At 45.8% G+C, this 27,446-nt stretch overlaps 2 protein-coding genes across 5 annotated transcripts in view; one reads left to right on the forward strand and one right to left on the reverse strand.

Annotated features, from left to right (window-relative positions):
- The first annotated feature begins 1,081 nt into the window (after positions 1 to 1,081).
- UMPS (uridine monophosphate synthetase) lies at positions 1,082 to 8,648 on the forward strand. Of its 4 annotated transcripts, XR_014713609.1 has the most exons (8): positions 1,082 to 1,388; positions 2,857 to 3,010; positions 3,731 to 4,399; positions 4,971 to 5,146; positions 5,742 to 5,856; positions 6,137 to 6,290; positions 6,375 to 6,535; positions 7,960 to 8,168. XR_014713609.1 is itself a non-coding variant. In XM_084643547.1 (6 exons), the coding sequence occupies exons 1-6, from the start codon at positions 1,236 to 1,238 to the stop codon at positions 8,139 to 8,141; spliced, it is 1,449 nt and encodes a 482-aa protein (XP_084499673.1). In that variant the 5' UTR covers positions 1,086 to 1,235; the 3' UTR covers positions 8,142 to 8,648. The 4 variants fall into 4 exon arrangements, 2 of the variants coding, with proteins under 2 accessions (XP_084499674.1, XP_084499673.1); XR_014713610.1 differs by lacking the exon at positions 6,375 to 6,535; XM_084643547.1 differs by lacking the exons at positions 6,137 to 6,290; positions 6,375 to 6,535 and having other exon boundaries at positions 1,086 to 1,388; positions 7,960 to 8,648.
- A 7,538-nt stretch (positions 8,649 to 16,186) lies between these two features.
- The window catches only part of ITGB5 (integrin subunit beta 5), a 112,009-nt gene continuing 100,749 nt past the window's right edge, over positions 16,187 to 27,446 (reverse strand). Inside the window, exons 11-15 of the mRNA XM_084643553.1 lie at positions 26,629 to 26,851; positions 25,227 to 25,330; positions 19,861 to 19,977; positions 17,693 to 17,859; positions 16,187 to 16,813 (exon numbers count right to left, since the gene is read on the reverse strand). Coding sequence (XP_084499679.1) covers positions 16,718 to 16,813; positions 17,693 to 17,859; positions 19,861 to 19,977; positions 25,227 to 25,330; positions 26,629 to 26,851 — 707 coding nt within the window. The 3' untranslated portion in view covers positions 16,187 to 16,717. The remainder of the gene's footprint in view (positions 16,814 to 17,692; positions 17,860 to 19,860; positions 19,978 to 25,226; positions 25,331 to 26,628; positions 26,852 to 27,446) is intronic.

The following is a 27,446-nucleotide window of genomic DNA, read 5'->3' on the forward strand; positions in this document are numbered from 1 at the left end:
AATGAAAAAACAAAAACTGAAAATCAAGTTGGGTCAAACATGTTTTGATGCAAAATAATTTGGTGGCGTTGGGGTGATTTTACTTTTTTAAAATAAATCTAGCCATGTTTCATGAAGGAAACATTTAAAAATCAAAAGTTTTTTTTTTTAATATGTTGAAATGACATGTTTTGACCTTTTTTTTTCAGCTGAAACTATTTGCAAATTCTACCCCTATAGTTTTATTCGATCCAAAACTGCATTTTTCAGCAAGTAAATGGTTCGTCCTAACGTTTCACCCAGCTCTTGCCTAGTGTATGTAAAATACAGGATGGAACTGCTTTTTCTTTATTCACTATAAGGTTCAGCAGGGGGCGCGGATCTCTGGACGTGACTGTTTGAAGCTGCGCTGCTCTTCAAGCATGCTCTCCCCATCCAGTCAAAGACTAAGCACCACTTGGTAACATCCCATCGCTCTCCCTGCAGATACCAAGAGGAGGCTCTCTGCCAAGGCAACAAGAGGCCATCACACCCACAGGCTAGCCCCCTTGCCAGCCCCAAGAAAGGCTCCTGTCAGCCACGGTGTTGTCAACACTTTAGATTTTATCATGTCTCGAGGCATTTGGGGTGTTTCTTAAAGCCCCTGCTCCTGGAGTCAGGTGATTGTGGGGAACCTCTGCTTTTAGTCAAAGAAACAACATGCCCTTCTAGGGGCAGAGAAAAGCTGGAGGGGGTGACCCCTGCCCCAAACGCCTGGAGAGAGGAGCCCCCAGCCCTCCGCTTTCCGTTTACAGCTAAGGGCCGGGTATTTTTTGAGCCCCGAGGCAGGATCCAGGGAGGCGACGGCGGGTGACAGCGACCATTGCCCGATGAGCCACGTGCGGCCGGGTCACCCACCCACCCACCGCCATGGGCCCCCTGTCTCCGGGGGGCTGAACGGGGAGCCCCCGATCCCCCTAAGCCCATGCGAGGGGCCGGCTACGGAGGCCGGGATGAAGATCTTTGTGACGCTCCACCCACTCCCGCCAAGCGGGACAGGTCCTGGCGGGAACCCGGATTGTCCGGCCCCGAATCAGCCCGCCGGCTGACACAGCGCATGCGCATACAGCGGCGGTGCCAGCCAAAGGAGGGGACAGAGCCCCTTCTTTTCCCGTTGCGAGCCCCGCGGCTCGCTCTTTGTCACGTCATCATTGGGCGCCGGCCGGGAGAGGTGGATGACGCGCGGGGCGCGCGGGCCGGCTTTCCCCTGAGGGAGCATGGTGGAGGCGGGCTCCCTGGAGCGGCTGGTGTCCGGGCTGCACCGGGCCCAGGCCCTGCGCTTCGGCGACTTCGTGCTTAAGAGCGGCCTCGCCTCCCCCGTCTACGTCGACCTACGGGTCATCGTCTCCCACCCGCCCCTCCTCAACCAGGTGCATGGCCGGGGGGGGGCCTCCTGCTGCTGCTGGGTGGGGGGCGGCGGCCCGCGGGCTCTACTGCTGCGGGGAGTGGCCCCTGTTGCGGCGGGGGCGGGGGGTCCGGTCCTGTCCCGTCCCGTCCCGTCTGCGGGCCCTGCTCTACTTTTGAGCAGAGCAGCCTGGAGACCGTAGCCTGGGCATATCTGGGACAGTGCTGCGCCCGTAACCCCTTCCGTCCCGGTTGCTTGACCGGCTGCTCCGCGAGCGCGCGGTGGTCGCTGGCCGCCGATCCGCACGCGACCTGGCTCTGCGCGCGCCGATCCGCACGCGACCTGGCTCTGCGCGCGCCCTCAGGCTCGGTTGTGGCGGCGCGGCGCGGTTTAAGCGCGGCCGTTCCCCTGGCGAGGAGGCGCTCGCTGCACCCGGAGGCGCTGCTGGGGCGTTTTACGGGCAGAAGTCAAAGCAAATTTATTCGTGTGGGGGTTATGGAAAAATCGCTTCTCTTTCACGTCTTTTGTCCAGACGGCTGCAGAGGGCAGAGAGCTTTATGCTGAAATGAAGCAGGAACAAGACCTGCTGGTTTCTGTGCATAAGTATTTATTGCAGCTTGTAGCTCTCCTCTTCGGCCTCCTGACCTTGGGATAGGCCAGTGGCTCGCTTGGTTTATAATCCTCCTTTCATCCTCTGGCTGGAGTGCAGTGAATATTGATGAATATCTGACCTTCCGCTAACCAGGGATTTAAGTTAGTTGTCTGTTTTGAATAACTGAGGCTTTCCTTTATTAAAAAAAAAAAAAATGTAGTCCTCATGGTGGCGAGACTGGAAAACATTTTCTTTCTCTCTTTGTGTGTATAAATACAGTACTGCAAGCATGGATCTGTAATATGGAATAAACAATATCTTTCCATTTTTTTCTTTTTTCTTTTTGGCCACTGTGCTAGCACTACCATTTTGGAACTAATCTGTTAATCTGTTGAAATGGTCTATTATACATACCCAGTCCCCCAGCCCGTACAGAATACAGCCCCACATTCCACTTTTTATTTTTAGGTAGTATCCTTAATGGTGATTGTCAGTAGTTCACAGTGAGAAAAAGAAGGTGAGAGTAAATTTAAAAGAAGAGATGACTTGTTGGCTAAAGGAATGGTGACAATGCAAAAAAAAAATCCAGTGGAGAGCATGTTTTGTGTGACTCCTTGAATAACTGGTCGCTGACCACTAATTCCATGAATGAAGTTACCAGACATTTTTCTTAGCTAATCCTTCCCCCAAAGAGTTTAATCTTAATCTATTTTGATAGCACCCAAAATGTGTTAGGAGCTATCAGAGTACAAATAGTACTGGCAGAATATTGCTTACAAACTTCTGAGGAAGTAGCTTCTGACCATACACCAATCAGTCAGGAATATCTGAAATTGCTTCTATGGGTGATATATGCTTGTAGTTTAATTTAGTACTGCTTAAAAATATGATGTATTTTTAGATTGCAGATCTCCTGTTCCAAACAGCAAAAAATGCAAGGCTCAGGTATGACTCAGTGTGTGGTGTTCCATACACAGCATTGCCTTTGGCTACAATTATCTGCTCATCCAACCAGATCCCAATGCTTATACGGAGGAAGGAAGCAAAAGACTATGGTAAAATGATTCAAGTTAATTAAAGTTAAATTGTCTTTTCTGGTTGAAAGATTTGCTTGTGAAAGTACTTTAAATAGTTTTTATGACTTGCATTCCTTGTGTTCCAATGGAAGATCATCTCTCCAATTGAAAGGAAAAAAATTCCCACTCTCTTGCCCCCCAAAATGTGTAACACTGTCTCTGAAAACTGTCTCATCAGTACACTCATTGCTCCTGGTTCTCCTAGAGCAAGTGCCTTTTGTTGCATCCCCCTAACAGGTGCTGCATGAGCTTGTGCCCTTTTACTGGTTATGAGGAAAGGTGCCAGGGACTCAGTAGTCTCCATAATCTCTGCAGTGGGGTGTTAAACTGTTTCTTGTTGAGTGTAGAACTAGGATATTGGTAAATATATTAAACAGTATGTCTCAGTGGTGGAGATAATTTTCATGCCATTGCAAATAGCTACAGAAGAGATTAATTTTATGGGTTTAGTACTGGTTTCATTCACAATAATTTGCTCTTCTATAGTGCCTTTCACCCAAGGAATAGTAGAATGTGTGTGCTGGTGCCTGTAAGAGCAAATAAATCATAAAGATCTCAAGTTGTTTTGCAAATACGAATAAACCTCACAACTTCCTGGGGTATAAAGGAGTATTTTATCTACTCAGGAAGGTCAAGTCACTTTTATGTTAATTTTTTTAAACCGGTAATTCAGTGGATTGTGCCTTTATTGATTTAAAGGTACCAAACGTCTGGTGGAAGGCATCATTAATCCAGGAGAAACCTGTTTGATCATTGAGGATGTGGTCACAAGTGGATCTAGTATCTTGGAAACTGTAGAGGTTCTTCAGAAAGAAGGATTAAAAATCACTGATGCCATAGTGCTGCTGGATAGAGAGCAGGGAGGAAAGCAACGGTTAGAAGAACAAGGGATTTGCCTACATTCTGTGTGCACCTTGTCCACGATGCTAGAGATTCTCCAGCAGCAGCAAAAAGTTGACTCTGAGATGGTTGAAAAGGTGAAGAAATTCATTCTGGAGAATGTCTTCAAACCAGCAGAGCAAAATGATGCTGCTCTCATCAAACAAATGTGCAAAGAAATGAGCTTTAGCACTCGTGCTCAGCTACCTGGAATCCATCCTGTTGCAGCGCGACTTCTCAAGCTCATGGAAAAGAAACAAACTAACTTATGCCTCTCTGCTGATGTCACGGACTCCAAAGAACTTCTACAGCTGGCTGCCACTCTAGGCCCCAGCATTTGTATCTTAAAGACTCACATAGATATCCTGAATGATTTCACCCAAGAGGTAATAAAGGAGTTGCGAGCACTTGCAGACCAACATGAGTACCTGATATTCGAAGACCGCAAGTTTGCAGACATTGGAAACACTGTGAAACATCAGTATCAAGGTGATTATTTGCAACCTTAGTTTATTGTGACTTTTCTGCCAATACCTTTGCCTGCTAAATATAATGTGATTCCCTTTAGTGCAAAGATATGATGATGATGACACCTATATGGATTTTTAAAATACCATTTACTTGTGCATGCTTGATTTTGTTTGTCTGAACCTGTTCATTTAAGCTATGACAGTATCTGTGTAGAGCCTTCATCACCTGAATCTGTTTTGTTCTGTTTGTTTTTCTTTCTCATTATTTTGTTGCATGTTGCCCTGAAAGGTAATACTAGTGATAGTAGGCTCTAGGTGTTGATAAACACCTCTCCAAACAAAGAAGACAAAACCTTACCGGTTTTGTGAAAAATATGATTTAGAGACAGTGGCCGGTTGTGTTTAGGCAGTTTACAGGTTGTTCAACCAGATTGTACATGCAGCCGCCGGAAACTGCAGTGGTTAAAACATCTTAAAAATGTGCACTGCTTAGTGTGCTCTGTCTTCGTTAAAACACATTTCCTGCTTGAGGATAAACTCATAGTGGTACTTAACTGAAAATATGTGCTTCTCTGTTCCTTTCTTCTCAGGTGGTGTATTCAAAATAGCTTCCTGGGCAGATATAGTTAATGCCCATGTGGTTCCAGGCTCTGGAGTTGTGAAAGGGCTGAAAGAAGTAGGGCTTCCTTCACAGCGAGGCTGTCTTTTGATTGCTGAGATGAGTTCTCAAGGGTCACTTGCCACTGGTGACTACACAAAATCTGCAGTAAGTTGGAATTTCTGTTTTGCTTGGAAGACTTCCAGATTGCTTTGGCAATGGAGATTGGTTGCGTGCACTTCATAACATTATAGCCTGCATTTACAAACAGCTTTTCAAGTACAGCTACAAGTTACCAGACTTCTCTGCAGTGCTTTAAAGACAATAAACTTGTAGACTTTCAAATCTTAAGAGGTTGCCCACAGCTTCCATGTGGTATCACCAGTCTGTTACTGACTTGTTTTGAACTATCATAGTGACCACTGCAAAAGCGTGTTTGCTCTTTACTACTTTCCTTAGCAATCACATCCTGTTAGCTTTTGTTTTACATTCCCTGTTTAATGTCCAGTCTTCTGTTATACATCTTCTAGTTACATCTAGGTTCTAATAAGGAGCTGTCAATTCTGCATGCTGTGTTTATTTCTTAAGTAGTGAGGTTTTGACATGGATTGAAACACTGCAAAAAGCTGATTTCTCTCTGGCATCTTACACTGTCAGAAAAAAACATGAAGCATGCAGGTGGCAGAGCATAAGACGATTGGTCAGGTTTAGTTTTAAGCATGGGAATTTGTAAACTTTGTTCTTTGGTTTTTGTTATATTTAGATACAAATGGCTGAAGAAAACTCAGATTTTGTTTTTGGATTCATTTCTGGTTCCAGAGTTAGTAACAAACCAGAATTTCTTCACTTGACTCCGGGGGTCCAGATGCAAGCTGGAGGTAAAAACACCCCTGGGGAGGTAGAATTTGCAGTTAAATTTCTCACGGTCATTTCAGAAGTGACTTTTAAATTATAGAATGTTTATAGTGTAATTTTTTTGCAGCTGTCTCTAATGTAACTGTCTATTTTGAAGGGGGGAAAACTGGTTGTTATCCCATGAAAATAGTATTGTGCATATGCAGTGCATCTTATTTAATAGGTGTGGATACTTGGATACAAGTATGAGAGCGTATGTGCCTAGAAACAACAGCCCTCAATCCTCAATACTTTCTCCTGCAGATCTCTGGAAACTTTCGGAAGGAGAACAGTAGGCTAGGCAGCCTTTTTGCTAGGCTTCTTGCTACCTCAAGTTTTGCGTGCAATGGAGTGCGCAGCTCCTGAGTACATGACAGACGTGTTAAATGTGCTATCATTAGACTGCAAATTCAAATGTGTAAGTGAACACAGTCAAAAAGCATAACTAAATGCAAACAATGTAAAATCCTAACCATAACATATTAACATTTTTATTTCATAGAATCGTCATAGAATATCAGGGTTGGAAAGGACCTCAGGAGGTCATCTAGTCCAACCCCCTGCTCAAAGCAGGACCAATTCCCAACTGAATCATCCCAGCCAGGGCTTTGTCAAGCCTGACTTTAAAAACTTCTAAGGAAGGAGATTCCACCACCTCCCTAGGTAACATTTTCCAGTGCTTCACCACCCTCCTAGTGAAAAAGTTTTTCCTAATATCCAACCTAAACGTTCCCCACTGCAACTTGAGACCATTACTCCTTGTTCTGTCATCTGCTACCACTGAGAACAGTCTAGAGCCATCCTCTTTGGAACCCCCCTTCAGGTAGTTGAAAGCAGCTATCAAATCCCCCCTCGTTCTTCTCTCCTGCAGACTAAACAATCCCAGTTCCCTCAGCCTCTCCTCATAAGTCATGTGCCCCAATACCCCTAATCATTTTTGTTGACCTCCACTAGACGTTTTCCAATTTTTCCACATCCTTCTTGTAGTGTGGGGCCCAAAAAAGGACACAGTACTCCAGATGAGGCCTCACCAGTGTCGAATAGAGGGGAACGATCACGTCTCTCGATCTGCTGGCAATACCCCTACTTATACAGCCCAAAATGCCATTGGCCTTCTTGGCAACAAGGGCACGCTGTTGCCTCATATCCAGCTTCTTGTCCACTGTAACCCCTAAGTCCTTTTCTGCAGAACTGCTGCCTAGCCATTCGGTTCCTAGTCTGTAGCGGTGCATGGGATTCTTCCATCCTAAGTGCAGGAGTCTGCACTTGTCCTTGTTGAACCTCATCAGATTTCTTTTGGCCCAATCCTCTAATTTGTCTAGGTCCCTCTGTATCCTATCCCTACCCTCCAGCATATCTACCTCTCCTCCCAGTTTAGTGTCAACTGCAAACTTGCTGAGGGTGCAATCCACACCATCCTCCAGATCATTAATGAAGATATTGAACAAAACCAGCCCCAGGACCGACCCTTGGGGCACTCCACTTGATACCAGCTGCCAAGTAGACATGGAGACATTGATCACTACCCCTTGAGCCCGATGATCTAGCCAGCTTTCTATCCACCTTTATTTAATAGAATTGAATACAAAAGAATCAGAAATCTTCTGTTGAGTAAGTTATGCGTTTCCCAAAACTGTTTCAGTGAGATGTTTTCCTTTTATCAGTAGCTGCTTCATGTAATCAAAAGCAAAATCACGTATCTTCATTTGAATGCAGAAAATTCTGTTATGAGACTATTTTGTTAGCAGTCAAGTTCTATAAATCAGACACGCTGTGTAAGATATGTATGTAAGCAGCAATCCAATCATATGCAACACAAATAATCAATAATCCTGCCAAAGACTTTTTGGCTAACTACTCCATATGGTAGAGAATGAAAAATGAGACCCTGGATATTGAATTCTGTGTGAATGATATTTAACTGAGCATTCAAAGCAGTCTCATATAAAATGCGTCAAGTCTGAGGTGTTAAGAACTCAAGCTTGTCGCTCCTCTTGAGTCCTAATGTCTGTTTTAGAACTTCTAGGAGATGGCATTACTTATTACAAATCAGAAAACTGATGTAGCATATATGTTATGTGTTTCAGGTGATAACTTTGGACAGAAGTACTTAAGTCCACAGGAAGTTATTAGCAAAAGAGGCTCAGATGTCATTATTGTGGGACGTGGCATCTTGTCTGCATCAAATCGTCCAGAGGAAGCAGAGATGTACAGGAAGGCAGCATGGGAGAGCTATTTAAGCAGACTTGCTGTTCATACACAAGACTAATTCGAGCCTAGGATTCCAGTGAACAAACTAACCCAATGCATTCTAAAAGAAGCTGGAGTAATTAGGAGGATGTTTCTCCCCATTGATTAGGTTGTCATCTACTCTGAACTCAATTGAATATTTTGCTTTACATAAAATCTGCCAGTGACTAAGTTTTTTAGTAATGTGTAAAGGCTAAATCACATTAATTGTGACCATTGTTTCTTTGCATGTGAGACTGTGAAACCAAAAATCACCGCCCAACTTTAGTCTTACTTCTAACTGGTCCTCCAGTCTGTTACTTAGGAAAAAAATAAATGAAAACACTCCAGGTGGTACTTGCGGGTTATTACTGCCCTCTGGCATTTCCTTTAGGTATGGAAACAGTGCAGGTGGAGTTTTTTCAATACTGTACAACAAAGCTGACCATTCACTACATTGAATGGGACAACACAACTTGTAGGGAGCACAAACCAGTCTGAATCTGTTACTTAATAAACATTTGAATTGACTCTCCTTCAAATGTGAGTTTTTATATTCATAGTATTTTCCCTCTTTCGTAAATATCTTGGATTAAAAACTCAAGGTACAATAAACTTAAGCCTCTAACTTTCAATTACTGCCCCTTCCTGGTATTTGTAACTGCTGTTGTGACTGGTATGAATTATTGGTACCATGGTTCCTCTCCAAATTTGCTATGACAAAATTACAGCTGCAGCTATTAGTTAACCCAGGGTGAAACTGATTTGCAGTGAGGCTTGGTGGGTCTATTAATGAGAGGCAAAAGGACAAAGTCCTGAGGTTATACAACTGTTGAATTTCTAGTAGGCTGGTTATTTTTATGAAAAATCTTTAGTACTTTTCCATATTTTTTCACCATTTGAGATTTTTAATTAAAGGATGTAAAAATATGTCTGATGGATGTTGATTAAAGAGATGGAGTCACCTTAAATTTGCACCAAAATGCACTTCAGAGTGAAACTAAATTGGATTTTCATTGTTCAGATCAAGGAAAGCAAGAGTATAAATAACTGGAATTCTGAGTTACTACTTTTAATAAGCTACATCATAAGAATTAAAGTATGTATATAACATAAATACCTTAAGCTGAGAGTCCCCCTTTCTCATTGAGCTGGACTTTTCTTAGCAAAGCTGAAGAGCTTCTATGGCCTGTCTCACCAGTGAAACTTGATCAATCCATCATCTCTTGTGCGAAGTATTAGCTGCATGGCTTTCACAATGAGTTCTTGATCTCCAGTTTATTGCTAAAGATAGTAATACTAAGGCTTTCTTTCTTTGTTTTGTTTTTTAAGAAGGTCATAGGACATTCTTAAATCTCTGCTGCCTGTCCTCCTGTTGTAAGTGGTAGCTAAGCAGAAAGAAACTTGCCTGAGGCATGGTCTCTTATACTTTACCCTTCTCTGCTAAAACTATTACCGTTTCCCCTTTCTTCCACCAGAGGGAGCTGTGACTCCCTTGGACGCTTTTAGAAGCCACAGTACCATTTTAGCTAATAGATTTCATCATAAGCATGTATTGTTGCTGTTTCTCATCAGAAGCAGTCTGTTTTTCAACAAAAGTGTAATACTCTCACTGCACTGAAGCTGATCCCATGATTGAGAGTTGCAGAGATTTATGTGAATTATCTTGAGCACAATATTTGTCTTAAGTGGTGATTCAGTCCTGCCTGATAGAAAAGTCTCAGTCTCTGCTATTGCAGTGCAGGGCGATTAATGAATTTTGTGACCTCCATTGTTACCTAAGCCAGCCTATTATTTACTGGATGGGTCATAAAGACCTTGAACCAGCAGCTAAATCTCTGGCTTAAGCCCTCTGTTTACAACCAGTTAATTAGCTTTATCAAAAGGTGACATATCTCTGGAATCAAACAGTGGTGACTGTTGGAGAGAGTGATCCTAGTGTCCAATTTTTTTAGCAAGTCCCTGTGTCCCAGAGCATGGCACTATTTCTTTTTTGTTGAAACAAGTGAGGGTATTGATTTTTTTTTTTTATTTGCTCAGAATTGTTCACAGCCCTTCATTAATGAGCGGCATTCATTCTATTGTACAATTTATACTTCAGTGCTTCAGTTCACCCTGATGACGTCCAAAACATTTCACTTAGTAAACAAGACCAAATTATCGCTCCTGCCTGCACTGCCCCACATGGTCTTTTATAATCAGGACTGTTCCAGCAAACAAGCGTGTGTGGCTCTAATCTGAGAGAAGATTTGTTTTCTTTCAGGCACCTGAAATGGATGAAATCCACTTCAAATTAATGTTAATTTCTTTTGCATGTCCCTGCTGTTTACATTCCACAAAGTGTAGTTCCCATGGTTGGTCAAAACTGCATTTGTAACATGGGAACTAGGTCACAATTTAAAAAACTCATTTGCATCATAATATATGAAGCTGATCAGGCCAGAGAATGAATTACAAAGACTTTGTCAGTCAGAGCTGGAGGCAAATGACTACCGTAATCTTAATCTCTTTATAGTTTATGAAATCCATATCTATAGTGAAACTCCATTTATAGTGAAATAGAAGGGAAGTTCCATATTTTTCATTGTGAATTATAATAATGAATAATTGTTCTTAGCCCTTCATCATTGTACATTGCTACACCAGCACTAATGATGGCAACTAATACTTAGTTAGCTGCACATTGTTCAGCAATGGTACTTTCCCTGTATAACATGACATGTATTAAGTGTTATGCTTCTGATACAGACACTGAGTGGGTTTAGGCAAGATGAAATGTACTCCTAGTTCTATATTCAACGTCCTAGGAAATGAGCCAAGTAGCATTTCAAATGTGATTATATTCACTGATCCCCAATGACCATGTTCATTGGCATGAGTCTTACAGGAAGCAACACAAACATTGTTTGAGGTTAGGGAAGAGTTTGCACCAAAGGAATGTGAAATACCCTCAGGAGGGTTGTCTGGAATCTTGTTTTGGGAGGCCACTGACTCTGGGGATGTGGATTCCATTTTGGAAGGACTTGACCTGAAACTGTCTAGACTTGTTAATCAGTTTCAGAGACACAGTTGACTCTTGACATGGCTTGAGCCGCACCCACTGTGGTTAAGCTTTCTCAGGACCAGTGGTAAAACAGCTAGCCTTGAAAGCAGCCTGCACTAGCCCTGGGTTTTCTTCTTCTAATGGTTTTCATACACATTACTGGAGTTGTGGCAGAACCCCAGTTGTCTTATTGGTTTGCCACCTGATTGTGCATTACCTTATGTTCAACGCCCATCCCTCCAGCTGTGCTAGACCCATCTGGGACAACAGAGCCAACTTGTCCCAGAAGGAAATGCTACCAACCCACGCTGGCGGTGTGGAGGATGGGAATGCATACACATGCTTAACCTACGGTTCAGTGTACGGAAAAAAACTGCTGTGTGAGTACAACTGTTTACAGCCATTGCAACAGAGGCAAGTGTCACAGCCTAGTTACCAGAACACAACAAACCAAAGTTTAAAAGTTAATGGTGACTCACAGTTACAAAGAAGGTGACAGGTTGGAGGTTGAGGATCAGATCAAGCAGCTGGGGGAGTCAATCAAATCTGGGTTTCTCACTGCTCAGGTCAGTGGGCTAGCTCTCTGTGGCCCATCTTTTGTACAGGTAGCACATGCCTCCTGGATCAGGCTCCGCAGGAGAGATGGGCGTCACGCAGTAGAATGTTCCAACCAGGTAGGAGCTAGACTTCTGACAGCTCAGTAGTGGTGGGGGTGGTGGCAGGACTGAGGTGGCTTTGTGCAGGCTCACTAGGGCAACTGTAGGCGGGTACAGGATGAGGCAGCTAAGTGGTTTTGTAAATATCAGTGGGATTTAATATACATCTAGTGCCTCGGCCCTAATCCTCAGGCACCTAACTCCCCTTTCCTTGAAAAGCCCAATAGGCAGCTGAGTGAATCTTTAGGCTCCTTCTCACTTTGAGTCTCAGTTCCTCATGTGTAAAATTGGGCTAATAGCTCTGCCCTAGCTCAAAGAAAAGTGATAAAGAAGGGGAGGTGCTCAGCTACTACAGTAATTATGTGTGTGGAGGGGGTGGAACCCCCCACAGAAAAGCTATTTATTCGAAAGATGTGCCTTCTTCCTCAGTCCCACAGCCTTTGGGGTGGAGGGGGTGTCTCTCGTCCCTGCGTGAGGGTGGCTATTACAATATTGTTGAAGCTGTTATGTATTTAGATTTTTTGCACTCTACTGCTGTTATTAGCATCGACTGAATATACACACCGGGAGGTTTCACAGCCTTATCCAAAGCGTGCCATTGTTAGGAACATGAAAATGAATGAATGAAATGCAAGGTGATGGGTTTTCTGATTGCCCATAATGAGGTAGACCAGAATCCACTTCAGAACATGAACATCCAAACCCCTCTCCCTTCCCCCCCCCCACCGCCCCCTCCCCTCCCTCACCTTCCCCCCCAAAAGCATCCCCTGGCTATGCTATGAGCTCCACAAACAGAAGATGGCTGTTGTAATGCCATGGTGGCTCCAATTTGGCCAGACCAGTACTGACATTTTTCCATCACATGAGACCCTAAGTTATTTTCCTCCTTAGTTTTCATGCAGGAATGTGAGTTGTGGTCAGGCTGCGTAACCACAAACAGGCATTATGTATCATTCCCATGGCTTGACCCTGCACTCGCATATCAAAGGGATGGTTTTAATCACTAGTTAACTGTTTACTTTTATTCCCCTTTCTTTTAACTTGGAAATACTGTACTGGGCTCAGCTGTTGACTCCCATGGTATGTACATGCTAGTTCTGTAAAATGATCTAAGCAAAAGATGACTAACAGTGAGATGGTGCGGGGCTGAGGAGGCCCAGTAGCGGGAGATCTTGCTCTCGCCAGCTGAGCTGGTAGGTGCACCAGGTCAGCTGCTTAGTTGCCGAAGCCCCTCTTCCGCATGTCACTCCTCAGTAGCTGACCAGGGAGCTGCCTCTAAATGTGCTGGCTTCTGAGGATCTCGTTCTGACTCCCTCATGCACTGTACGGAGAGCCGAGCAGAGCTGGCGATTTTACCCAGCAGACCACACAGGAGGTTAAGTGGTCCAGTGTTGAGTGAAGAGATGCCGAACCATGCATGCTTTGAGGAACTGGGCTGGAGCGATTAAATTAATGGGTTCAGGCCAAGAGGAAGGCTGTGGCAGAACCGAAAGCAGAGCCCTGGTCTCCTTGGTGCAAGCTGGATGGGTCAACCACAAGATCAGATTATTTTCCTCATATGTTAATAGAACTTTCATACCGTTCACTGAAGCAACTGAAGTGTCACTTCTGCCACCCTGAACTAAATGGAGCAGCGGTCGGGTGTAAGAGGTTTTGTGCTTGCTATAGCGAACATTAATCAACGCTGCTGTGGGGAGCTGGCGGGCTGCAGAAAATAACCCCACGAGCCACATGGTCTATCCTAACCCCAGAGGTTTATACTCTCACGAATATACAAAAAGCACCACGGACTGCTCAGTGGTTTGAGCATTGGCCTGCTAAACCCAGGGTTGTGAGTTCAATCCTTGAGGGGGCCATTTAGGGATCTGGGGCAAAAATTGGGGATTGGTCCTGCTTTGAGCAGGGGGTTGGACTAGATGACCTCCTGAGGTCCCGTCCAACCCTAACCTTCTATGATTTAGTATACTTCTGTGCTGGTGTGATTTCTGACCATTACAGTTCATCAAGTCAGCAGGCAGGCACAGGCAGTAATGCACTTGTCCTGTTGCCTTGACTGAGAGGTTTCTGATCAAAGGGAGTGTAGCTTGCAGGAAGCTCCTGGGGTAATATCTTGTTGGGGGGAGGGATAGCTCAGCGGTTTGAGCATTGGCCTGCTAAACCCAGGGTTGTGAGTTCAATCCTTGAGGGGGCCATTTAGGGATCTGAGGCAAAAACTGGGGATTGGCCCTGCTTTGAGCAGGGGGTTGGACTAGATGACCTCCTGCGGTCCCTTCCAACCCTGATATTCTATGACTCTATGATCACACACAGCCGTGTTAGGAGACCCTGGCAGAGGGCACTGTACTACTGAACGTCTCAGGTAGCGGAAAGGGCTGGAGCAGAGCCCTTAGCAGTCATTTGGCAGGCACCTTCCAGCAGTGACCGATCCAGCTTCTAAACCAGAGGTGGGCAAACTACGGCCCGCAGGCCCTTCCTGCCCAGCCCATGAGCTCCCGGGAGCCAGGAGGGGTGTGTGGATAGGGGTCGAGGCTGTCAGGGGCCAGGGAGCAGAGGGGAGTTGGATGGGGGGGGTGGGGGGTCCCCGGGAAGTCTCTGAAGAGCAGCACATCAGGGCAGAGTTGCCCTCTGGAATGTCAGCTGATCTTTACAGGATGGCTGCCCTCGTGTCCCATTGACCCAAAGTCACTGGCCTGTAGGCACCACACAGCCACCAGTCCCCTCTGAACTGCTGCACAAGGAGTCATGCCAAACCCTGCCCCCTCCTATGCAGAAAAACAGCATCATTTCTGTTGCTGCTAGACCTGCCGTGACTGCGATGAGAGGAAGCCGAGCCTCTGCATCCCTGGGTGTTTTAAGCCTCCCGGGGCTTAAAGAGAGGCGAGTCACTGCACCAGGCTTGGGGGTCCTATATCGCACCTGCTGTCTCCTGCCTGAGAGCTGCCATCTGTGGCTTTCTGGCTGCCTAGCCCCTGGCTGCAGTGTTGACCTTTCAGACGTCCCCTGGCACTTAGGGTCTGGCTACACCGCTGCTGGCAGGTGGCCTTCCCAGCACGGACCAACATCCACATGGGTGTGGCCCTTCAGCTAGTGCCTAAACACAGCACTCTGCCCATGGTGGCATGAGTGGCAGCTTGGGCTAGCTGCCCAGGTACATCCTGGCGTGACATGCTCGATACCCATGTTTGTGATACAGCGTTTTCATATGAGCCACTCTGTAATGTTACCACAATGCGTACAGCCATCTCCCCCTAAATTACCACAGAGAACTGTTCCCCTTCTTTGCCCTCCCGGCCACAGGCATGGACCCACCTCCTCTCCTGCCTCCCTGTTGCTTGGTTCTCAGAAATGATTCATTCAGGAAAATCTCTGCAACCACAGCTTCCACTGATGCTGACAGGCTGCAATTTGCAGAGCTGCAGCAATCGCCGTTCAGCTATTTTTAGTAGTGTCTCACCAGGTCCTTCAGCATTTCCATTCAAGCATGGGGGAGGGGGCTGAAAACATCCTGAAGGCACATTGTGTATGATGAGAAAATAAGTGTTGCTGTTTACATAGGCAGGGGAAAAAAATCAAAATGGGATGGCTGGGACCATGACCCATTTCCAGAGGGAAAAGCAATGAAAATCATTTGTTTGTGCTCTTTCCTGGCACATTTCCTGCAATTGACTAGCTCGCATGAGCTGCTCAGGGCAAAGTGACAAAGTCAGCAACACAGACCGGAACAGTGGCAGCTGGACTGTCTTGTATGTATTTTCCTCCGCCAAAGGCCTGCCGCAACATTCACATTGGGCCAGCGTTACAGCAGCCATGCAGAATAGCTTAAACCCTGTGGTATGGACATGGACAGGAAGCTTCAGTCTCTTAAAAACATCAGCTATTTGGTACCAAAAGCACAGGCCATTACCCCAGTGCTCGTGAAAGAAGACGGCTTGTAAGTACCAGGCTGTTCTAGCCCCAGGGCCCGGCTGCTTTAGTCGTAAGTTTTAAGGCCAGAAGGGACCATTACAATCACGAGTCTGACCTTTTGCATAACACAGGACAAAGAACCTTTCCATACTCAGGCCACCTTTGCCATAGGATTCCCCCAGGATGCCCCTTCCATTTAGCAATACGGGAAGGCTCGGCTGGTTGCAACAACTGACAACTCTTTGTGTCCCACACACCCAGCTGAGAACCCCTGCACTAAGCCGATGCAGGACATCGTCAGCAGTCGCCATGGCTGCAATTGCTTTTTCGCTTTCACTTTTTTAGATGTATAGCTCTGCTGATAAGGGTGGAAACCAGATCCATTTGTGCGTACAAGAGTTAAAAGCAGTAGCCTCCCAAAAATGCATTTGCCATAGGGCATGCCAGGGAACCACTGGACAGCACTGATAACATCACAGGTGCACAACAGGGTTATTTTTTTAATATAAAAAAAAGATTTTCAAGACTGCAGAACACCCGGACCCTAGTTTTTTGTTTGTTTTTTTTTACACAACTGCTTCCAGCACCCCCCGCTTCAAGCTAATTGCCCCCTAAAGACTTGCAATGGCACGGTCTCCCCTGAATTTGGCCTAGTCACCTCTTCTACCAGGTGTATATGGCTGAAGCGGCAATATGGCACTTCTTTCTCTGAGCTGGAGGGTTTAAGGTATCCAGAAAGCTGGGGTATGAAGAGTTCCGCACCTCTCAGAGTCAATGAGCACCAGCAATGAGCCCAGGAGCATGTCTTTGTGTCCAGGAATCATACGGCACATGCCCTGCTGAGCCACTTGTCTTTACTGTGCAAATAACAGCCTTCTGTCCACGATCAGTCTTGCTTTAAAGGTATTCTCCACTTAAAAGGATTCCAGCTTCAGTTCAGGAAGCAGCAGCAAAGTCAAGCAATTGTCCACAGCACTCCAGTTCTGGCTGCGTCAGATTTCCAATATGCAGTCAATCAATTGTGCCATTATAGGACTTGCTTAGCTTGTTGAATGTGAAATCTAAGCTATGCGTAGAGATAGGCTTTCGGTAAAGAGGATTGGATGCCTAAAAAAAAAAGTCAAACAGAAAAGCATATGAGTGACAATAACACTGCTATGTAATCACATTTGCTCAGAGATCTAGCTCCATTTGGCTTCCTCGGGAATGTGTTATTCAAACACAAACAGAAACTGGGTTGCTGTGCTGTCTTCACAGGAAACCTGGTAAGCAAACTGCACCTGTGTTCCATCTAATTCAGTACCCTGTCTCCTTATTCCAGGAGAATTTCCTGGTACCTAGAGCAGAGAAGATTCAAAGGTAAGGCAAAGCAGCCTACACAGGAAACCCTGCAGAAGCTGTTTCCTTATGGACATCTCCAATGGGCAAAGCTAACCAGGATGGGGGCAGAATCACCATAAAAACCATCTTATAGGTTTATCAAAAAGACAATGTAAATTTTAAGTAACAGGATAATCTTCAATGCAATTATAATGGGCTTGCTCAAAGTTAGTACTTCTAGTCTGCAACGGGTAGTTACAATCTAGACTGTAAATTCTGTCTCCTAATGGGTGAGGGTACAAAATCTAGCACAATAGAGCCCTGATCTCAGTTATCAATGTTAAAATTGAAGACTGAACAAAATATTGCTGAGTATTTGGATTATTCCCTGATGCAGGGTGCAGCATTAGTCCCTTATAAGGAGCTGCCATTAGCCAGAGTAAAAGCACACACAGTTCAATGGGGCCCGACTGCCCCAGCCCCACCCTGAAGCACACCTGCGTGAAGCAGGGCACAATTTTGCCAATAGCGTCTTCATATCAAGTCAGCCGAGTCTTCCTTTAAGTCTGACACCCTCATCATGAGTCTCCATGTGCCTTATGCCCCCCCCCTCCCATCCCCAATCCATGAACCTTCTCCAACCCTTCCCCATGAAGTGCCCCTCACCATTTCATATCTCGCCCGGGAGCGTTCGCTTTGGAATCTGGCAAACTCCCGTCTGTCGTGAATGGTGACAAGCAGCTTCCAGACAACCAGAAGTACAATTCCTATCAGTAAAATGCTGCCCACCACGGCCAGCAAGATGGTCAGGGCATTGGGTGCAGAGCCACACTCTAGAGGAAAAAAAGAAAATTAGCCTTGATGAGGGACATGCCCTAACATGGGATGTGCACTGGGTAACATTAGACCATTCAGATGCGGGGAGCAGACAGAGAGAGAGAGAGCACAGCCTCTGATTGGTCAGTCACTGGAGACCAGTGGAACGCCACGGACACGGATGGAATCACTCCGGATTTACACTGCTGTCACAAAGCGTTTACTTTGGCGTTGTCCTTTCTAACTGAAGTTTTAAAGCGATTTTCTCTAACACAAATCCTGCCCCATTGACATAAATCGCAAAATTCCCATTGACTTCAATGGGGTGAGAGTTTCACCCAACATTTGTTTACGATGGACGTTTCATCTACGGCAATGCGGCCAGCAACACCAGCCGTGTGTCTGTAATGCAGGAGGACCAGTGCAAGCACAGAGGGTTAAGGGCTTAGGGCAACTGACAAAGTGCCTGGAGCAAGTGGCTATTTCAGCTCCTGGTCATCCCTGAGCATGAAAATAGGAGATCATTAGAATCATTAAGAGAGTCTATTAACTAATGGCTCTGCTATTTCAATCAGGCATAAGATGCTGCAAATGCAAAATGTGAAGTCTCTTGAGGCCAGGTCCATAATGGCTTATGCCTCCAGAGACATGTGCGGACTTGCTAGCAGCTCCTGTGCCATGCTCACACCATTTCACACCACCACAAGGGTGCTTGTTTGGGAAAATGGCTTGCAGCTTATTAAAGTACCACTTGCTTCACGTGCCAGAAACACAGATGTCTTCAGCCATGGTCTCGGGAGATCAGCAGGATCACATGCTAGGGGACACACATACATTATGTGCTGCTTGGGCCAGGAGCAGTGTTTGGAAATAGAGAAAATATCTGTAGTTGCTATGGTTTATAAACAGGCGTGCTGAGAATCCCACAATTAATTCAGCGGACAAGTGACTGCATGGGGGCTATATTTGGAAACTTAACCCACTGGATGCTTTTAGGTATGACAGTAGATGTTTCTGATTTCTTCAGCCAGGTTTGTGATAAGAGTTTTGCAGTCATCTAATGCCAATATTAGAGAGGAGCACGGGCCATGAAATTCATCATTTAGATCAGGGGTGTTGGTTCTCTAGCCAACGCATTTTAAGTCATCCAGATTCATTTGCTCTCTGCGGGACTGGCTTTCAGCCCTACCAGTTCAAGCAGCTGTTTGGGGACCCACACAGTTAGGGGCTTTGTGGCAGCTCAGCTGACAGGTTGCACCAATCCCAAAATGATTGTGACCCTTCACTGCTCCCCAACTGTTCCCCACTGCTATGTCTCCCCTTTCCCTCCACTGTCTCGTGCTCTGTTGCACATTTGGGAGGGAAATCTCTGTCACCTGTGCTCTCTCAGACTCCTCCCTCTCCTCAGTGGTGTCTCTCCCAGAACCCACCGCACTCCTCCTTTTGGTGCCATATCTTCAGAGTACCCCTGCTACCGCAGTTCAAAAACACACCCCATCATTTCACATGGAGGCTGACACTATGTCTAGGGACAGGAAGAAACAAGGCAGCACACACACACACCATAGAGCCTCTCTCTACCCCATCTTGGTGGTCTCTCTATTGTGGGAGAATTTAACAGCAGGATCTAGAAAATGTGCTTGCTATAGCGAACATTAATCAAAGCTGCTGTGGGGAGCTGGCAGGCTGCAGAAAATAACCCCAAAATATCTATATGGGCGTAGGACCAGAGGCAGCGGCACTGACATCCTGATGTTTCCCTCCCAATCTAACCCAGCTTAGAGTTCCATGAACTGTAAGGTCAGCCCTGACTCAGTTTCCCCAAACATCGATCTTAGTTTCCTTAAAAGCCTGTTTTGGAGGAGGCCTTCAAGCTTTCTCCTCACCTAGAATCTGCTAAGGCCGCAATTACTGGGGAGCACTTAGCCTTTCTGACAAGCAGGCACATTCAGCGGTAGTCTAGCACTTCTCAGGAGCTGGCATCTTATATCAAAACAAAAAACAAATGCAGAAACAACCTGGCTCTTTGAGGACTGTGAGATTGGACTTTCCATTGGGAAGTTCTGAGTAGGTGAACTTCATCACACAGTTATTCACGGGATAGACACACAGGACCGAGTGCTGGTCATCCGTTTCTGGAATGAAATGAACATTCCTGAGGTTCTCTTAGCAGTGTAAAGGAGCCCAATGCATCTAAAACACATGTTAAACAGTGAAGACATTCTGTAGCATTTGGTGATATGGCATCTCCACATGGTGACATAACATTCAGACATTTGTTGTTCAGCTGTTTTCTTTCTGCAGGAAGAAAAGCCTCTACCATTCAAAGATCTGGCCTTAGAGCTGGATGTGTTTTCTGGAACTCTATAGCTCTGGGGACTTTGAATTCCTTTAAATACAAGGAGCTTCCTGTTGGTACATATGGTGCACATTACAGAACAATTCAAATAGCTGAAATAGAAGAAACCATTAACACTAGAGGGAAGAAAAAAAAAACACAACCCAACCACGGTACCTTAGCTTTGCATCTATCATCTGGATGCTCTTCTATGAACACAAATAAATGGCTGTGAAGGAAATGTCTCGGTGGGTTTAGCCTACTTCATACAAAGAGAGAAATTAATATGGGTCTCGAAAGAAGGTCGAGCAAATCAGAACCTTTGAAAAATCCATTTGCAAGTTCAGCAGCACTTCCCTTCACATACTGGAGGAGTTGGGGGGAAAATACACAACAAAGAGAGCCTGGAAATGAGCACAATCTGATTCTGATTTGTGAGGAAGGTTGAGGTTTAAATAAAACAATAGAGCACTACTAAACATGAAGATCTGGAGAGATCAAAATACTCAGTGCTGACATCCTTCAGTGACGGGCACTCTACAGATAGCCAGATCGCTACACTGGGGAGCCAGTGTGGTCTGGTGGGCAGGGCACCACCTTGAGCATGAGGAGAACGGGGTTCTAATCCCCTGCCTACTGCATGACTGAGCAAGGCACTTCCCTTCCTAGCTTTAGCCCTATTTAGGCTGTAAGATCTTCAGGGCAAGGACCATCTCCCACTATGGGTATGTTCACCCTGCAAATCAGAGGTGTGACTGCAGCTTGAGTAGGCATGCCCATGCTCGTTTTAATCTAGCTAGTGTGGCTGAAAAGCAGCCATGATGCAGTGGCACAGATCCCAGCACGGCTAGGAACACGAGTATATACCCAGGGTTCCAGGCAGGCTTGTACAGCCAGGCTGATGCCTGGGCCACCAGTCACTCTTTTTCGCCACGTCTGCGAGATTAAAGGTAGGGCGCGTATCCCAAGCTGCAATCACACCTCTGACTGCAAGGTGGACACACGCTGTGTGTTTCTACAGTGCGCTGGCTGGGACTTCTCGGCACTAGCATAACACAAGTAATAATTAACGATCATGCACACAAACATTTTGAAGTGAAACTTACACTCAGTGGTGCACGTAACAGTAAGATACTCAGGGCAAATCTAAAAGCTGCCAAGATCTTTTCTTTCGACAGTACCACCCTATGCAGTTCAAAAAGGAAGCCATTTTTCTTTTCCTTTCTCTTGCTCTTAAATTTGGAAAGCTGTGGATAAAGTGATGGATATAGGTCCATTTTATGAGGAAAGCAGTGAACTGTGGACATAAATGAGGATGTTATCAAAACCACAATTCATCACTCGACTTGCATTCCAAATGTGCTCAATTGTTTTATCTCCGGAAATAATCAGGAGGTTTATTTTTTCAAGACTGAGACGGAAGTGGGGAGTGTGTGTGGTGGGGGAGAGGAATAAGTTGAGAGAGAAAAGGTGAAAGTGGAGGAGTGGCAGGAAATTTAGAAGACTTGTTTGACGCAGGAATTTGTTTTGTTTTTTTAATGTACCATAGAAGAAAGAGCAGGCTGTTTGTGCTACTGCTGCCATTATAACTAACAGGCCGTGGTTTCTTTGGAAATCTTGTCATTGCAGGGAAATTATAACGTGGGTGCAAAACAATCAGTTTGATTTCAAATTTGCTGCCCTGACCAGTCTCAGTTCCAAGCAGATCTTTGTAGTGTTTAAAGCAGAGGGCTGAATTCCATGTAAAATTAAGGTCGGTGAGCTGGGGTACAAATTTCAGAGTACTCACGGTTCCCCCTCAATCCCCACTGGGGTCAGTGCGACGTTTGCACCATGATCAAGGGTAGAATATGGCCTTTGTGTACTGACTAAGCTTGTAGGCTGGGATTTGCAAATGAGTCTAAAGGAGTTAGACTTCCACATCCCATTAATTTGAAATGAGAGCAGGGCAGCTAACTTGCTTAGGCACCTTGAAAATCCAGGCGACAGTTACCATTGTTAGTAGTAGCTGCTGAGTGCCTTCCTCTCAGATTCAGTATCAGTGGAAAAATGATCACATTTATGAGCCTGCTATTTCACCCTATTATTTTTCTTCCTTCTGCATTTCCTCTGTCTCCCTTTTCCTTTCTGTCTTTGACCTGGCCTCCGTAGGGAAATGATTACCCCTCTGTTACAGTAACGGCTGATAAGCATGCAGTGATACAGCTGTATCCATGTTAACACTAGTGTAAGTAAATATCAACATTCCAGGCTTTAACAAGCATCTGAAATGTGCACTATACAGCGTGAATATACTGTCAGCCAGGTTTTGGTCTCAGTCTTAACAGGCTTCAGATCCTTTAGTAATTGAAATTAAAAAAAAAAAAAAGAATAAAAACACAGCTCCTGGCCAAAACAAGAAAGTTTAAAACCCTTGGCTGTTAGTTGCCCTGCCCCATCTTCCAAAACAGCTGGGGAGCTTGCAAACCACAGGCATGATCTTGTGCTTCTACCCAGTGCCATCTCCCAGGGTGCAAGTCAGCACAAAAACGTGGCCATGTGTGTTGCAAGACTTAGGCATGAGAATGTAACTTCAACTTACACCCCTGCATTTTCCGCCTGCAAACAAACAACAGACTAGCTACGTGAAAGTAGCTTTTTGTGGTTAGAAGAGGCTGGAGGGGTTTAAAGTGGCCTGATGACCTTGCAGCTTTTGCAGTGAGCTGTTATTAAATGTAGTGTCACAGACCCACTGTTCGAATCTCTTGGTGCTTGTAACAAGGCTGGAAATAATATGGGAAGAGGTAGAAACCCCACTGCTCACATTGTTTAAAACTAGCTCAAAGCACGTGAGAAGGGACCTCGGATGGCAGATTGGGAGGAAGCTGGAAAAGCTCAAGGTTCCCTATCACATTTTCACCACAAATTGCTGATTCTATGAGGAGGGAAGGGGGAAAAAGAACAGTGAAAAAAGTTACAAATGTGAAAGGTTAGAGATGACCTAATTTATCTGCTCCTTCAGAAAAGGCCGTCCATTCCACCCCAATGCCCTCATCTTTCTACGCCAAGCCCCTCCCTTAAACCTCATTCTTCCAAGAGGCCTAGAAAACATCCCACCTCTATGAAGTGTTCATGTTACAGACACAAGGAGGGAGTGTGCCATACAAACAACACCACAAAAAATGTTGCTCTAACAAGATATTTGCTAACTCTTCCTGCTCAATCACTTTCCATTGGGTTGCATCCTGTTCCCCTTACTTCATCTATTAACTATAGCCAAAAAGCACATAACACAACTCAGGTGGTCTTCATATTCTTTACTCCTAGGCCACGTGCGCACTAGTAGCCCTGGACAGTGTAACTTCATGGCTGCCCTAAATATTGCTGGCTGTTAACAGCTCTTCAGGGCAAGGATCTTGTCTTCTTACCTATCTATAATGGGCCTAGACATCCTCGGTATTGTGTATATAAAAATATCTTTTTAAGTAATTTTTGCTTCACTACATGGCCAAAGCTTCTCCATCATGATTAATTTCTCCTGCTGAAGGATTTATTTGACTGGGATCTTGGCAAGTTTTGGCAGTGCAGACTGGTATGGGTGTATCACTTAACCAAGACAGCTTCGTACTGACTCTATGGATCACAATGTTATTAGGTGTAACCAGGCATGCTAGTTTTGCATTGTCCCTGTCATCAGAAACTCTCCCATTTACTCCTGCCTCTGTAACAAAGCAGAGAAAAATCTAGGTGTATCTCTAAGACCTTCCAGAAGGAAGAAAGAGAGCAGACTCCCACAAGGCAATTAATTGAATATGAAATTTTACTTAAAAAAAACATTGATTCAGAAGATAGAGCCAGCATAGCAGCAATCCTCAAAAAGAAAGCTGACAGCAAAAGTGCAACCAGTATGACTTATGTAAACTACATATTAAAACCAAACAGAGAAACCTATTTGATTAACAAAAATGGTTCTTCACTATTAAGAGATTAGGTAGAAAACTGATTGATTTTACTTTTAAAAACAAATCAGTTGCATGCTCATAATGTACCAGGTGAATTGAAATGTAGCGTTTAGATCAGAGGTGGGCAAACTACGGCCCCTCCCCTGCTGTTCCCCCTCCCACGCAGACACGCTGCTGTGCGGGCAGCAGGGCTGCGAGCTGCTGCCGCTCTGAGTGGCATGGTAAGGGGGCGGTGGTGCACGCACACAGCAGTTGGGGGGGTTGGATAGGGGGTCCTGGGGGACAGTCAGGGGACAGGGAGCAGGGGGCAGTTGGATGGGGTGGAGGTTCTGGGGCGGTCAGGGGCTGGGGAACGGGGAGGGTTGGATAGGGTCTGGGAGTCCCAGGGGGCCTGTCAGGGGGTGGGGGTGTGGATAGGTCAGGGCAGTCAGGGGACAGGGGGGGGGGTGGATCCTGGGGGGTGGTTTGGGGCCGGGGGGGGGTCCCAGGAGGGGGCAGTCAGGGGACAAGGAGCAGGGGGGATTGGATCCTGGGGGGCGGTTTGGGGCGGGGGGGGGGTCTCAGGAGGGGGCAGTCAGGGGACAAGGAGCAGGGGGGATTGGATGGGTCGGGGGTTCTGAGGGGAACAGTTAGGGGGCGGGAAGTGGGAGGCGGGGAATGGGGGCAGAGGCCAGGCTGTTTGGAGGGCACAGCCTTCCCTACCCAGCCCTCCATACAGGTCTGCACCCCAATGTGGCCCTTGGGCCAAAAAGTTTGCCCACCCCTGGTTTAGATTCTGAATTCCAGATCTAATCTGAATCTAGTAACATTTACTGTGTCAAGATTACAAGTGTTACACGTAGCTGATATGGATAAGAGAATAAACCCAGCATATGGTAAATAGTTGGATCTGGGGTGAACATTGTAACAGTGAAGAGATTATAACCTGGAGGTAGGAAAATGGATTAGCCTTTCTAAATCCAGATTTTTATTTGTGACCTACTTTATGGAAAAGCTTCGATGCCAATCAGGGTAAATACAATTCTTTGCAAAGACCAGTTAAATCTAGCCAGTTGCAACGCCGCATGCCTGAAGTTCCCATATGAGTCTGCTGTACATTACTTACTGAGGACATCCACACGTGTAATGATCTCATCCTTGCAGTGTTTTGGGCAGGTTTGGTTATCAGCCAGTCCTCCTGAGTTATGTAACATGCACTCAATGCAGTCCCTTCAGGAGTGAGACACAAAGAGAAAGACTAAACATCTTTGAAACCATGGGAACATGCAGACCTGCCACCCAAATTGTTTGCCAAAGGGAATCTTGACCTGTTAATCCACAGAGTCAGAGGCATGCGCAGGAATTTAAATGTTACTTCTTTGGCCAGGGGGTGGGGGTCACATGGATCGTGGGGGGCGCAAAACTCCTCTGGTGGGGGGAGAGAGCAAACTCCCCCTGCAGAACTTCTCCTGCTCCTGGGCTGCGGGGGTGGGGGGAGCTCCTCCACGCAGTTCAGAAGTAGGAGGAGTTCTGCGTCCCCCGCCGGTTATTGAGGGGGGGCATGCCTCTGCTTGCCCCCTTCTGCATGCCCCTGCACAGAGTCACACATTTGCATCATAAAAGAAATAGAAACCTTTTGGCCAAACTCTCCAAATTAAGGACAGATTAACCCTGGAGGTGGGGCTGAATTGCAAACTTCCCTAATTGTCTGGGTGTGTTTGTATTTGGAACTTTGGTTTAACCCACTACAGAGGTGGGTGTTGGCTGTTCAATTTGGATCCAGCCCTGAATGTTTTCTAATTTGAGTATCCAGATTTCTCGTATGGGACCATCTCGGAAACGGCTCAAAGAAGAAAAGGCAGACACCATAAATATTTGTTGTGGGGCTACAAGCATTTAAATGATCAAAGCAGCTTTTCCAGTGTATTTTCAGTCTCTTAAATCACAACCATCCCCTGGCATCCTAGTGCTCTCTCCGTACCACATAGCAAGATCCATTGAAATAAAATCCTTGCTCTAGGCAGGGGAAGCAGATCTGGCTGCCAGTAATTACCCAGTAGAACCCGCATTAGAACAAGGCATGAAATGACCTGTATTGGTCACTTTCTGCCAGGCTCAGACTGTTTTGCAGGAAAATTTCCCAGAGAGGCATCTGGATACCTCCAGCCACATGCTAACAATCCCTCAGTGCCTTCCCATAATTCCGTGTTTGTGCCCAAAAGGACAGGCAAATTCTCCAACAATTCACTGGGAAAGACTCAGCCCGGTGCAGCATACTGCTGCACAAAGAACCATGGGAGCCCCCAGACATCCCAGTGACACACACATGGGGGAACACAGGACAGACACTGTTCACACCTGGGCTAGGCTAACTCAGGTGCCATCCCTGCAGTGAAGGCGTACCCTTAGGCAGCCAGTCCAACCTGAAGCAGTGATAGAGGCCCCTTATTGGAAGGACTTCTGAAATCAAACACGATTTCCCTTCATGACGCAGAGTAAGCCATTAATGAGCACAGTTGGTGAGGTACCTTTTAGTGCTGCAGACATTTGGGCAGGTAGGACATTTCTCACACGTCTCTCCAAAGGCTCCGGGCTCGGTGCATTGGCATTTCCCACAGACACAGTTGCCTCTGCCACTGCACATCTGACTGGCATTCGAAACGCAACGGTTAGTCTCTGTCGAGCAGTTGCAGTTGTCTCCAATGTAACCAGCATGGCACTTGCACTCCCCACAGTGACACTCCCCATGGCCTAAAGATAATCGATAGCAAGCACAAACAGCAGACGTCAGTGCAAGTAAACATAGGTGTTACTCGGGAAAAACCTGGGGTTGGAATGCAGTGACTGTGCAGGAGGTAGAAAGGAACAGAGACGCATCGGTAACATTCTTGATGTTACAGAGCTGAAGGGAGGGAGGTTATTTGGAGGGCGGGGGGGGACATAAGAAGATGAATGCAAGACAAGTGCTTAAGTATCAAGTTACTTGGGGCCTTAGATAGAAAGTTCTTAGTCTCTAGTTATTGTTCTTACTATTGTAACACACAGAGTGGCCTGCAGTGGGGAAATCAGTCTGAACTTTTACAGCCCAGGGACAATAGTTTTCTGTTATAACCTACCTCTCCAGCCAACATGTGACTGGCTACTACAGATTTTATGCTTCAGCCAGAGCAATCAGAATTTGGCTAAAGCATGGTTGTCTTCATCTCTGTTTTCTCTGTCCTATGGATTAACATTTCGGATTCCTAGAGTCCCCTTTAAAGTGTTACTCCTCCTATTCTATTACCCACTTATACAGTGATGGACATTAAAGTGCAAATGAAGCCCTGTTAGCACCTTTCAGCAACAA

This window comes from Lepidochelys olivacea, assembly GCF_965140295.1.
Source record: "Lepidochelys olivacea isolate rLepOli2 genome assembly, chromosome: 11".
In the NCBI taxonomy this organism is placed as follows: domain Eukaryota; kingdom Metazoa; phylum Chordata; order Testudines; family Cheloniidae; genus Lepidochelys; species Lepidochelys olivacea.